At 51.7% G+C, this 11,204-nt stretch overlaps 1 protein-coding gene across 1 annotated transcript; it reads right to left on the reverse strand.

Annotated features, from left to right (window-relative positions):
• Positions 1 to 2,989: 2,989 nt before the first annotated feature.
• On the reverse strand, positions 2,990 to 10,707 carry FAM210B (family with sequence similarity 210 member B). The gene is made up of 3 exons (XM_049650600.1): positions 10,463 to 10,707; positions 3,968 to 4,143; positions 2,990 to 3,509 (listed from the first exon to the last, which is right to left on the reverse strand). Exons 1-3 carry the CDS (start codon positions 10,646 to 10,648, stop codon positions 3,293 to 3,295), a joined length of 579 nt encoding a protein of 192 aa, XP_049506557.1. The 5' UTR covers positions 10,649 to 10,707; the 3' UTR covers positions 2,990 to 3,292.
• Between the last annotated feature and the right edge of the window lie 497 nt (positions 10,708 to 11,204).

The raw sequence follows: 11,204 nt of genomic DNA on the forward strand, positions 1-11,204 counted from the left end.
CCTGGTCACCTCTGGGGGTTCTCTAGAGCTACAGGAGGTCAGGATGGACCAAGGGCTGAAGGAGTTGGTCATCTACGCCCACACCTGCCCACCTCTGGGCTCTGACCACGTTTTCGAGAAGATGCAAAGAATTCTACATGTGGGGTGAACTAGTTCTTTGCAAACTGGTTTTCCAAGTGTGGCCCTTAATTCTCTGAAGGAATGTTTGCTTGGCTGGAATCCCTCCTTCCCAGCCGCGTGGGGATTTGAGCACAACCTGTGTTCAAGCCTCCTGCCCCTTCAGCACAGCTGGTGGAAGCTTCCTTTGCTCTCCTTGTTATCCGTCTCCCAAGGGAGCCAGTATCCCAAGGGATACTTGGCAGGTTATTTTTAATATTTTTATTACTTTGGAGTTTTGCCATGTATGTAAACGTTAAACGTGAGTGCACGAATACAGCGAGGCTACGTGGGTAATTCTTTCCACCACTTGTTTGCTATTGGCCTAGACGTGAGCAGGTGCCATGCAGGTGTATCCCTTTGATTTCTTGTACTGTGTGCTCCTAGTGCATCAAGCTACGTGTTTGTTTCTAGCTGCCAACATCCTCTCCTCAACCAAAGATGGTGAACTTGACAGTGGAAGGGCTGAAGTTCCTGACCTGTGCTTTCATGGCCAACTTTTGACATAAGGAACTAGATGCCAGAGACGTCTAATTGTAAGGAAGAGGCCAGCACAGAGAAACTTGTCCGCTGTGCTGATGCAGTCACAGAAGCTTCAAAGCACAACTGAGCAGGGGCGCCTGGGTGGCTCAGTCGGGTGCTGACAGCTGAGCCTGGAGCCTGATTCTGTGTCTCCCTCTCTCTCTGCCCCTCCCCCACTCGTCCTGTCTCAAAAACAAATATTGAAAAAAAATTCAAAACATAGTAGAGCTTCAGTGGTCCATCCAGTTAATCCCCGAGGGACAAAGGAGGCTTTGCTCCTCAGTCTTGACCTAAACCAACCTCTCCGTCCCCGGGATATTTCACACACCATCCACCCAAGCGTCGTTCATACGACATGACTAACTTCACCAGTGACACCGGCTAAACTGCCATTTCCCCAAACCCACACGAGCAAAGAAAATAGCTCATTGTGTTAGCACAACATTAACACACGAGTCACACGCCGCGCCGCTTCATAACCGGCAACGGTTCCGGCTCCCCCGGAAGAGGAATGCAAAGTTCTCTGTAGGCTACAAAGATGTTTATTCGTTTTCACGGAACTTAAGCGGCTCCTTTTGTCAGATAAAAAATTAGGGCTGAGCAATGGCTTACATTTTTAAAATAGATCATGTTTCATTCCCCTAGTTCCATAAAAACAGTGTTAAGTACGAGCAATCTGTACATCTTGCTGGTGAATTCACATAGTCCCTGACCCTCTGACTTCATCGTCTCCAGTGTCTCTGTTCTGTTGGGACCACCGGCCGGAGTGGAGTGGAGTGGAGGTGGGGCTCACTTAGGAGAGAAGGCCATGGCTATTTGGTTTGATGATTGGTTTTATTGCTTGCCCTGTCTTTCCACTTCCTCCATGGAATCAGAGTTTCAGATTTCAGCTCTTAAACCTGAGGGACTGTCAGCTTTTCTTGCATAGGCATTGCTGGGGATCTGAAAGGTATGCAGACCGGTAGAGAAGGTGGTTGGGAGCACGAAGCCAACTGTGTAGACGGACCAGGCCACAGGAGGAATTGCCCACATTCCATGAGGCCTCTCACTGAGCCGTGTAGATGTCCTTGGAATTAGATCCCAGAAAGGCAGTTCCAACGTTAAATGGGTAAAACCTTTTGGCAAGGGGCTCATTGCTTTAAAAGGGGAGAAAAAAAAAACCACTTTAAAGATGTCGCAAGTGGAGATTTGTCCCACAGAGCTTCTTGGAAGAGAACTGAAATTACGGACATAGGTTGCTAAGGCTTAACCAGGGAACTGTCAGCAGCCAGGTGGTAAAAGGATGGTCAGTTTATGGTATCTTGAGTTCTCTGTCACACACGTAATCAGGCAAACAAACAAAACCTGGAACTCCCTCGACCATGGTGGCAGGGCAGAATTTGTTGAATTGGGTTCCTAGTGTGGACAGTGCTTTGTGTGGGTAGGGCCTGGAGGGTACATTACATGGATCCCACAGAAAGCAATTCTCTCTGGTTTGCCTGCTCCTATCTGCTTCAAGGACAAAAATCTCCATTTGGACCTGTGTGCCTGAGTTTCTGTTCTTAACTAATGTCCTTAACAGCAAAAGGGAAGACCTCAGGTCAGGTCAAACACCCTTTATCGGGTAAAACTGGCTCAACGGAAAGTAATTACACATCCCCTCCCCCACCCGGGTTGTATTATTTTGCATTATTTCCGCAGTTGCCTCCCATTTACAGCAAGTGCTACTAAGTTTCCTTTCTAGACAGTGATACAAAATCTTTTCCTATAGAACATAATTTCAACTCAATTAAAAATGGGAATAGCAACACAATGTAAACATTGTGACCGTAGTTCTGGAATGTCTGAAGCTGGAGATCTAGATTGAGCGAAGATTGTCTGAGCTTTCTGCATGCGCAGTGTCCGAATTCACCCGTGGACCAGCCCCGGCCGAAGCCGAGTGATGCCATTAGGATTGGACAAAGTTTCTGTATTTTACCTAAACAGGGACAAATGGCCTAGTTTCATGAAATGAGAGAAAACCTGCCTGGGGTAGGCGTCCACCCTGTCCAGATGTGAAGGTTGTTGAGGATCAAGGAAACACACCAGAAATAGTTGTGGATTTTCTTCCCCCCGAAACAAGTATAACCAGTGTCAAAGTGTTGATGCTAATTTAGATCCTGATGACCTACTGGGAAATCTTAAATCCTGCTTCATTAATTGTGGCCCCGGCAGCTGTTTTGCAGAATATTGCTTATTAAACCGCAGGCAGCCTGACAGCAGATATTGGAGAAAGGGGAATTTTTGAAACCAGCTTAATGAATCACTGCCCTTTGCGAAGTGGAGCGAACCTCACCACCGATCTTCCAGAAGGAATGTTTTGTGGAGGTGACAGCTCGATTTGTGATGTTTTGCTGACATTTTAGATTAGGTATACAAGCCCTGTGATAAACAGCATTTACAACATGTGTGGAGCAAAATGATTACAGTTATTAACAGAAACCCTGGGTTTTGCTGGGAAAGGTAAAACTTATTCGTGAGAACATAGCAATTAGCTTCCTGTCCCCACCCTACCCCCAAAAAGCTATATCCTAAGACTAACCCCAAATTTCTATCTAAAAGAACTAGGTTTGCAGGCCCACAACTGAAGAGTTCATCAAGGCTTTGCGGCTGGAGGCTTAAAAAATCCCACTTTGCGAAAATATCTGACGATGAAGGGCACGGAAACCAAGGTAATGCTGATTCTCACGGGTGCAAACAGCTTGTGGATGGCGTAGGCCACCACGAAGGTACTTGTGCCCGCCGCCATTTTTGACTGCACCAGTGACTCCTTAAATCCGAGTTTAAGCAGGACTGCAGACATGTCCACACCGCTGGGGGAAGAGGCAAAAAACGAGACAGAGAGAGAGAGAGAGAGAGAGAGATTGATTATTACTGCAAGGGATTAGACAATCAATTTGCCTCTAAGATTTATGGCATTTAAAAAATTTGGGGCGCCTGCGTGGCTCAGTCGGTTAAGCGGCCGACTTCGGCTCAGGTCATGATCTCGCAGTCCGTGAGTTCGAGTCCCGCGTCAAGCTCTGTGCTGACAGCTAAGAGCCTGGAGCCTGCTTCGGATTCTGTGTCTCGCTCTCTCTCTCTCTCTCTCTGCCCCTCCCCTGCTCACACCTCTGTCGCTCTCTCTCTCTCTCTCTCAAAAATAAACAAACGTTAAAAAAAAATTAAAAATTTAAATGTGCTGAAAGTTGCAGATGTATAAAAAATTCATAGGAAATGTGTTCTCATTCACCAAGAATCCTACATGATAGTCTGTTACTGTCAGAGACCTTACCTTGAAATGACCGTGTAAAATACGCCCAAGGAGATCAAGGAGATTCCAATGTGCAGCGACACTCCAACAGCACCATACTCTTGAAAAATCTTTCTCAGCTGCTGTGACTTGCTTGGCTTTTTCTCCTCCGTGCTGCCGCCGTCCCTGCCTGTCGTCGCAGTGATTTTGCCGGGGTCCTGTGCACAGACCACAGAAGGGGAGATGTGCTGGGGCAGGAATCGGCGGCTTTCGTGTCGCACAGGGTTCCGCTCTCCTTCCTACCCAGTGAGAGACCAGCTGCTGTCCTTCCTCAGTCAGCCAAGGCTCCTGCCCATGTCAACACTAAGAGTGCCGAAAGGCTGGGTATCGGGTATGATCAACAGAATGATGGGCCCCCAAGATGTCCAGGTCCTGGTCTCCGGAACCTGTGAATGTTACCTTACGTGGTAAAAGGTAAGATTTTGCAGATGTGACGACGTTAAGGGTCTTGAGATGGGTAGATCATCACTGATTTCCCGAGTGGGACCAATGGAATCACAAGGGTCCTTATAAGTGAAGAGAGGGAGGCAGGAGGGTCAGGGAAGGTGTGAAGACAGAAGCAGAGTCATAAGCGCAGGGGCGGCCCTGCGGCTTTGGAAGCCGCAGGAAGGGGCCCCAGGCCAGTGAGTGCATGTGGCCTGTAGAAACTGGAGAGGTCAGGAAGTGGATTCCCCCTCAGAGCCTCCAGAAGGAACCAGCTCTGCTAACGCCTTGACTTTAGCCCAGCTGAGACCCATTTTGGACTTCTGGCCTCCACACCTGTGAGGTAATAAATGTGTGTCGTTTTAAGTCCCTGGATTTCTGGTGAGCTGTTAGAGCATCAACAGTAACTAAAACCTTGGGTTCACACACTTGGGGACGGGGATGATGCTTTATTAAGCACCTTCTCTGAGCCAGGCAAGGCTCAGATGCTTCTCTCCACCTGCTGTAGACTTTCGTCCTCACAACCGCCTTCTAGGTAGATCCTGACTTTCTTCCTAAATCACAGAGGAGCAACACAGGTTTCCAGAGGCCAAAGAATTGGCCCCAAGTCACCAAAACTAGAAGCCAGGTAATCTGGGTCCACAGCCGGAGCACATGACACCCATCCTCGACTCCACAAAACAAGGGCGGTGTGTGCCTTTGAGCGGCACACACCGCTCACATAGAGTGGAAGCTATGGTGTATTTACCACCAGAATCGAGGTTTACCCCTGAGCTCTGGACAGAGGGAGGGATGATTCCTGGGCCATAAATGCCCTGCCTGGGGTTTGCATAGAAAGGACGCGTCTATTAACATTTATTGAGCACCTACAGGGCCTGGATTGTTTCGGAGAAACAACCCAGGAACACTGGATTTCTTTAAAAAAAGAAACCTCCAGGGCTCCCGGTGGCTCAGTCAGTTAAGCGTCTGACTTCTGCTCAGGTCATGATCTTACGGTTTACGGGTTCGAGCCCCGCGTCAGGCTCTGTGCTGACAGCTCAGAGCCTGGACCCTGCTTCGGATTCTGTGTCTCCCTCTCTCTCTGCCCCTCCCCAGCTTATGCTCTAAGTAAATAAACATTAAAAAAAAAAAATGTAAAAAGCTCCTTCTCAACATGGAGAGTGCCTTGTTTATGAAAGGATTTCTTGAATCCTAATGACCTGTCTCACAGCTCTTCCTGGGAGAAAGTATCTGGGTCAGTTAGCTCCAGTTCTTGGCTTGTAGCAGGATGGCTTTTGCCTCGTATTTTTAGAGTGTGCAGCATATGAGCCACACTTCAAAGGCCAGAGGGAGGAGGGTGACAACCCCGAGTCCCCAGGAGGTAGGAACAGGACTCCCTGAGGGAAAATAAAACAACACAGGGACCCAGAGCAGCACCTCCAAACCCTGCAAGGTTCCTCTGGGCCGCAGGGGACCTCCCAGCCCGCTCCTACCCTGCTGCAGGAGTCCCAGCCCTGCGGGCTTAAGCTCTGACTCAGCAAGCAGGGTGGGAGCCTTCGTATGAGTTCCCAGGTGACCCAGATGCTGCTGGTCCGTTTGTACCTCTGTCCAGGGGTGCAGCGTCTGATTCTGTGCTTTGGGGTGAGGCCTGGGCATTGGGATTAGTTATCAGTTGCCCGGGGTTGCCAGGTAAAGCCCCTGCTTCCCAATCCTGCTTCACCTCTCTCTGCTCTTTCCTGCCCTCAGCATGTTCTCCAGGAGGGTCTTCCCTTGTCCTCAGATGCACCTGCTGTGCAGCTCACTGGGGGCTCCTACCCATAAGCCTCGCTCTTGGAATTAATCTCAATTTCATTAAATGTTCGCATTCCTGGGAATCAAATGTGCAGGCCACTTGCAGAGTTACGAAAACAAAGACTTAACCAAAGGGGAGGGGCGGTTGAGATCCAGTACTGGGTCATGGGTCTCAGAGGGTGCATTTTTTTTTTTTTTTTAATTAATTAAGTAACCTCTACACCCAACGTGGGGCTCGAACTGGCAACCCTGAGATCAAGAGTGGCACTCTGCCGACCGAGCCAGCCAGGCACCGCAGCACCCCCCACCCCCCCCGACCCCGAGAGTGCATTCTGATGGGCAGTAATGCGTCACTTATGAGAGGTTTTAGGAAAACCATCTGTGTCCTCAGGATAGGCCCCTTCTACTGAGCCAGGCCCCAGGCTTAGCACTTTAAAGGTGTCATTTCATAAAACCCCTCATAGTAAACCCATGAGTAGGCACCTCTGTGGCTCCCACTTAGACAGATGGGGAGACTGAGGTTCTGGGGAAGCGGCAAACTGGCTGTGGGTGCCTGGCTGGGCCACTGCACGGGCCACCATGAGGCCACATGACTTCTGCAGTCAGACTCGCCTTCTTGTCCTTTAAAGGCTGAACATTGCTAAAGTTCTGGAACACTTTTCCAGGACTTCAAGGCTTTGGTGGGGAGAAGGGAAACCAGTCAGTGCCTTCGGGCTGGCCAGCACGTGTGATTGTCCCTTCCCTCCGAGCTTCTGTCTGGCTCTGCCACCCACCGGCCAGGAAAGCTGCTCAGAGCTCAAGTTCTTTCCGATAAACAAGGCCCCACCCGCCTTGTAGCTGCTGAGGAAGCCCTGGGACGGGAGCTGCCAGATGGCAGGCGCTGATAGGACAGTAATCTACAATCTACCGACCAAGTGCCAGACAACGTTCTGAGGCTGAGGAGGGAGAAAGCCCCTTTCATTTTCCACCCTTGACACTTGGCCCGACCGAACTTAATCATGCCCTGTCAGTCCATTCACCAGAACTGAGCGGAGCTGTCTCTGTTGAGGGCTCTTTTCTTTGCAACCTCTATTTTGGCAAAATGCCTTTTGGCCAAAAAAGAAAAATACAGAGGCAGCCAAACTTCCAGCTACAGAATAAGCAACATCTACTGCAAAACAACGGGAGGGATAAACTATTCAGACACGATGGACAATCTCCTGTTAGGCAGCAGCAAGGTTCAGTGCTAACTTTCTAGAGTTTGAATCTTGGACGGTTTTCTTCCTTTCATCGTGGTAAAGGGAAGTATCTTTAAGCACTGTGAGCCATTCGGTTTTCTTCCTAACCCTGAGGGAGACTAAGAGCATAAAATAAAGGAATTTGGGAGGGGGTGACTTGTAAGAGTGGGAGTTTCTCAGGCATTCATTTCTTTGTGAAATAACGCTTCAGGTACCTGTGATATGATGCGTTAGGCACTGCCCAGGGTGCATACAACAGTATACATCCCCTAGCATCTGTGCTTAGCCAAAGTGCTTTTACATCCTTGCGTGTGTGTGTGAGTGTGTGTGTGTGTGTGAGAGAGAGAGAGAGAGAGAGAGAGAGAGAGAGACTCCCTCCTCCCCTCAATCCTAATAGTTATTAAAATACAAAAGGCTATTTGAGAAGGGGCAGGAGGGTTTGAGGAATGAGCCAAAGATTTTGTTCAAGAGTTGCTCACATTGTTTGGAGTGACACCTGTTTTCACCGGGTCGCTAGGTAACGATAATACCAACCACTACGTTGTATTTACTTTGTACCAAGCATGGCTCCAAGTACCCTGGAAATATCGATGCAGATCATGCTCACAACGACCCCGTGACACAGGCCCTACTGTCATCCTCACCTAACGGAAGAGGATCCGGGAAGCCCAGAGAGGTTGAGTTAACTTCCAGAAGGTCACGCAGGAATTATCTGTCAGAGCTGGAATCTGAACCTGCCCAGTCTGGTTCCGAGGCTTCCGCTCTTAATAACTAGGCTCTGCGCCTCACTTACGCCTGGATAACAGCTCTACGCGAGGCACTGCTGCAAATGTAGGGGACAGCAATGAATGAGATAGACAAAACTCTACCCTCAGGGGGCCTAGGGTCTAGTGGGAGGGTAGGGGCAATAAACAGAAGCAAAGCATCAGGGCAGCCAGATGTGCCAAGTGCTGTGGAGAAACACCAAGGAGGGGAGGCAGATGGGTCGGACTGTGGGCAGGGACGCTGCCGGTTTAAATAAGGTCATCAGGAAGGGGCTCCCTGAAAAGATGGCACGTGAGCAGAACCGACAGAAATGAAGACACTGGGGCTCAAAGCGAGCCAGTCATCTGCCCAAGATTTCCCTCCTGTAGTGTGAGTGCAGGCAGGCTAGGCAGCTGTTAGGTGACACGCAGGCCACGGAATTGGGTTAAGTGAAAAGGGCAGGATTCTCCCAGTTACAGTGGAGACTCCCTGCTGAAGGCAGACGCGGGTGCGACTCTCAGGTACTTAAATTCCTGGCACATTTGGAGACCCCAGCCGCACTCCCTACTCCCAGCGGCCAAAGCCAAGGTGCCTGTGAGTAACCAGGGGCAGTTGACAGGGGCACCCCTCCACCTGCTCTCAGGCCCCCCCGGGGAAGTGTCTTCTCAGGGAGGTGACACTTTGAGTGATGAGTATGTTCTGTCCTAGCATCCTGTTAGGTTCGATCCCACTTGGATCCTGCCCATCTACCAGTAGCTCATGGGGCCCTGTGATTTACACATTTACGGTGACAATGACAACAATAGCTAACGTTAATTTAGAACGTACCCGATGCCAGGTACGCACATTACCTTGTTTCACACTCAAGCTCCATGAAATGTGAATTATTAACATCCCGTTTCACGGGCGAAGAAACTGAGAAATAGAGAAGTGAAGGAATCTGATCAAGGCCACAGAACTAGTGAGTAGAGACAGGAATGCAGGGACTCTGCGACCACACTCGTCACCACTGTATATACACATCATGCACATACATACACACGTTCGCACGTGCTCACATACACAAACCTGCCAGTGCCTGGGCCTGGGCTGGGGACAAAGCTAATGCTGGCTGACGGGACACACAAGCAAGTCAGGAGACCATTCCAGGTGGTAAGTGCAGGACCGATGGGGGCGGGGGGAGGGCAGTGGAGGTACCCAAGGTATCACTGGTGGTCAGGGAAGGCTTCCTGGAGGAAGGGACAGGTGGGCTGATCCACAAAGAATCACTAGGAGGCAGCCAGATATGTGTAGAGGGCTCAAGACTTAGAGACAGGATCTACTGGCTACCAGACGGTGGAACAGGAGGCAGAGTCAGGGTGTGAGTCCCCAGGGAACCATCATTCAGGAAGCTCCACTGGCACTGTGCTCAGGCCTGCTTCCCAGCTCTTCTGGGGAAGGTCCGACTTTTAGCCCTTTGAAAGGTCAGCAAGCAGGCTCAGAGCCTTCAGCTTCCTTGGGGTGAGGTCGCTCACACAGCTGGGGAGTGGAGGGGCTGAATCCCATCCCCCGGTTAAGGGACGGAAGCAGGCAAGGCCTGAGGCACTCCTCTGCAGGAGGCTGGGTTCTTCAAGTCCCAGCTTGTTAGGTCCTGTGTCTCCAGACCGCACTACTTTACTACTGTTTTTCTTTAAGAAGATGAACTTAAAAAAAAAAACAAAAAAACTGTAACTTTTTTTTTTTTTAAAGGAAAGTCCCGTATTACCACTCCGAAGGGAAAGAGTTTTCACTTAGCACCCATAGAAGGCAACTGAAATGAAACAGGATGAAAAACAGTGTGTTTCTTGCCCGAGTCTTGCCCGAAGTCTGGCAGGGAGGCCTGGTCTTTTGGTTAGATAAAAAGGAGCAGCTGCAAGTGCTGGGAGGTGTTCAGGGCGGCAGCACCCCGGCAGCCCTCCCGGAGCCGTTCTCCCCCGCCCAGTGCGGAGGACGTTCCAGAGCCACTTGCAGAGGGAACAACTCTGACAGCCAAGTGAAGGCCTTAATACCAAGTTCAAGCCCCAGCTATAATACTCTGGGCTACCACCACTGTGCGGGTCGACGCTCTGGGAACCTGGGGCTCTGCCAGAGACCGTGTGACCTTGGGCAGATCACCAGACCTCCCTGAGCCTCAGTTTCTCCGCCTGTCAATTGGGAGCCTCGCTCCCTCGGCTCGTAGGGATTGGGGCCTTGGGAACCCTGGAGGGGCTCGGCCTCGCACAGCTGGGCGAGCCAAGCTGTCCTTGCGCGGAGGTCGGCCGGGATCCGGGCGCCCCAGGAGCGGGGTGGGGGTGGGGAGGCTTACCTGGTGGCCTTGGCTGTGCCCACGGGCCGCACGCAGCAGCGGGGCTTCGGGCCCGGGCCGGAGCAGCGGCAGCAACAGGGGCGGCGGCGCGCAGGGGGCAGCGGCACCCAGGAACCAGGTAGCGCGAGGCCGGACCCGGGCGCCCACCCGGCCCGCTGGGCCCAGCAGCGCCAGCAGCCCGGCCATGGCGCGCGGCGAAGCGCTGCGGCGGGCGCAGCGGACCCGAGTGGGAACGAGCGCCGGTGGGCGGGGCCCGCCGGGGCCAGAGCCCAGAGCGACGTGGGCGGGACCGGAGCCGCGCGAACCCTTCCAGGCCCCGCCCACCCACCCGGCCCCTCCGGCTCCCGAGCCGCCCGATCCCTCCAGGCCCCGCCCACCAGACCCGCCCCTCCGGAACTCGAGCGGCACGCGGGGTGGGAGGGGCGGGAGCCGAACGCGGAGTGGGCGGGGCCGGCCCCGGAGGCCCCGGCTGAGTTCGCGGGGCGGGAGATTCGCGCGTGTTCCCCACTTTTGGAGTTTATGCGGCGTGGATTTCTGCCGTGTTCTGTAGGTTACAAGAGTCAGGGGGGCAGCCCAGATTCGAGAGTAAGGGGGTTAGACTCCTCCGACGTGATGGAAAGTGGCGAGGTCACGTGAGGAAGGCTTATGGGATGGGAAATATTGTTGTGACCATCTTTGAGAAATACAGTCGGCCACAGTTTTTAATAACTATTAATTGATGACAGTGATAATAATCATCTTT

Source organism: Panthera uncia (genome assembly GCF_023721935.1).
Source record: "Panthera uncia isolate 11264 chromosome A3 unlocalized genomic scaffold, Puncia_PCG_1.0 HiC_scaffold_11, whole genome shotgun sequence".
NCBI lineage: Eukaryota > Metazoa > Chordata > Mammalia > Carnivora > Felidae > Panthera > Panthera uncia.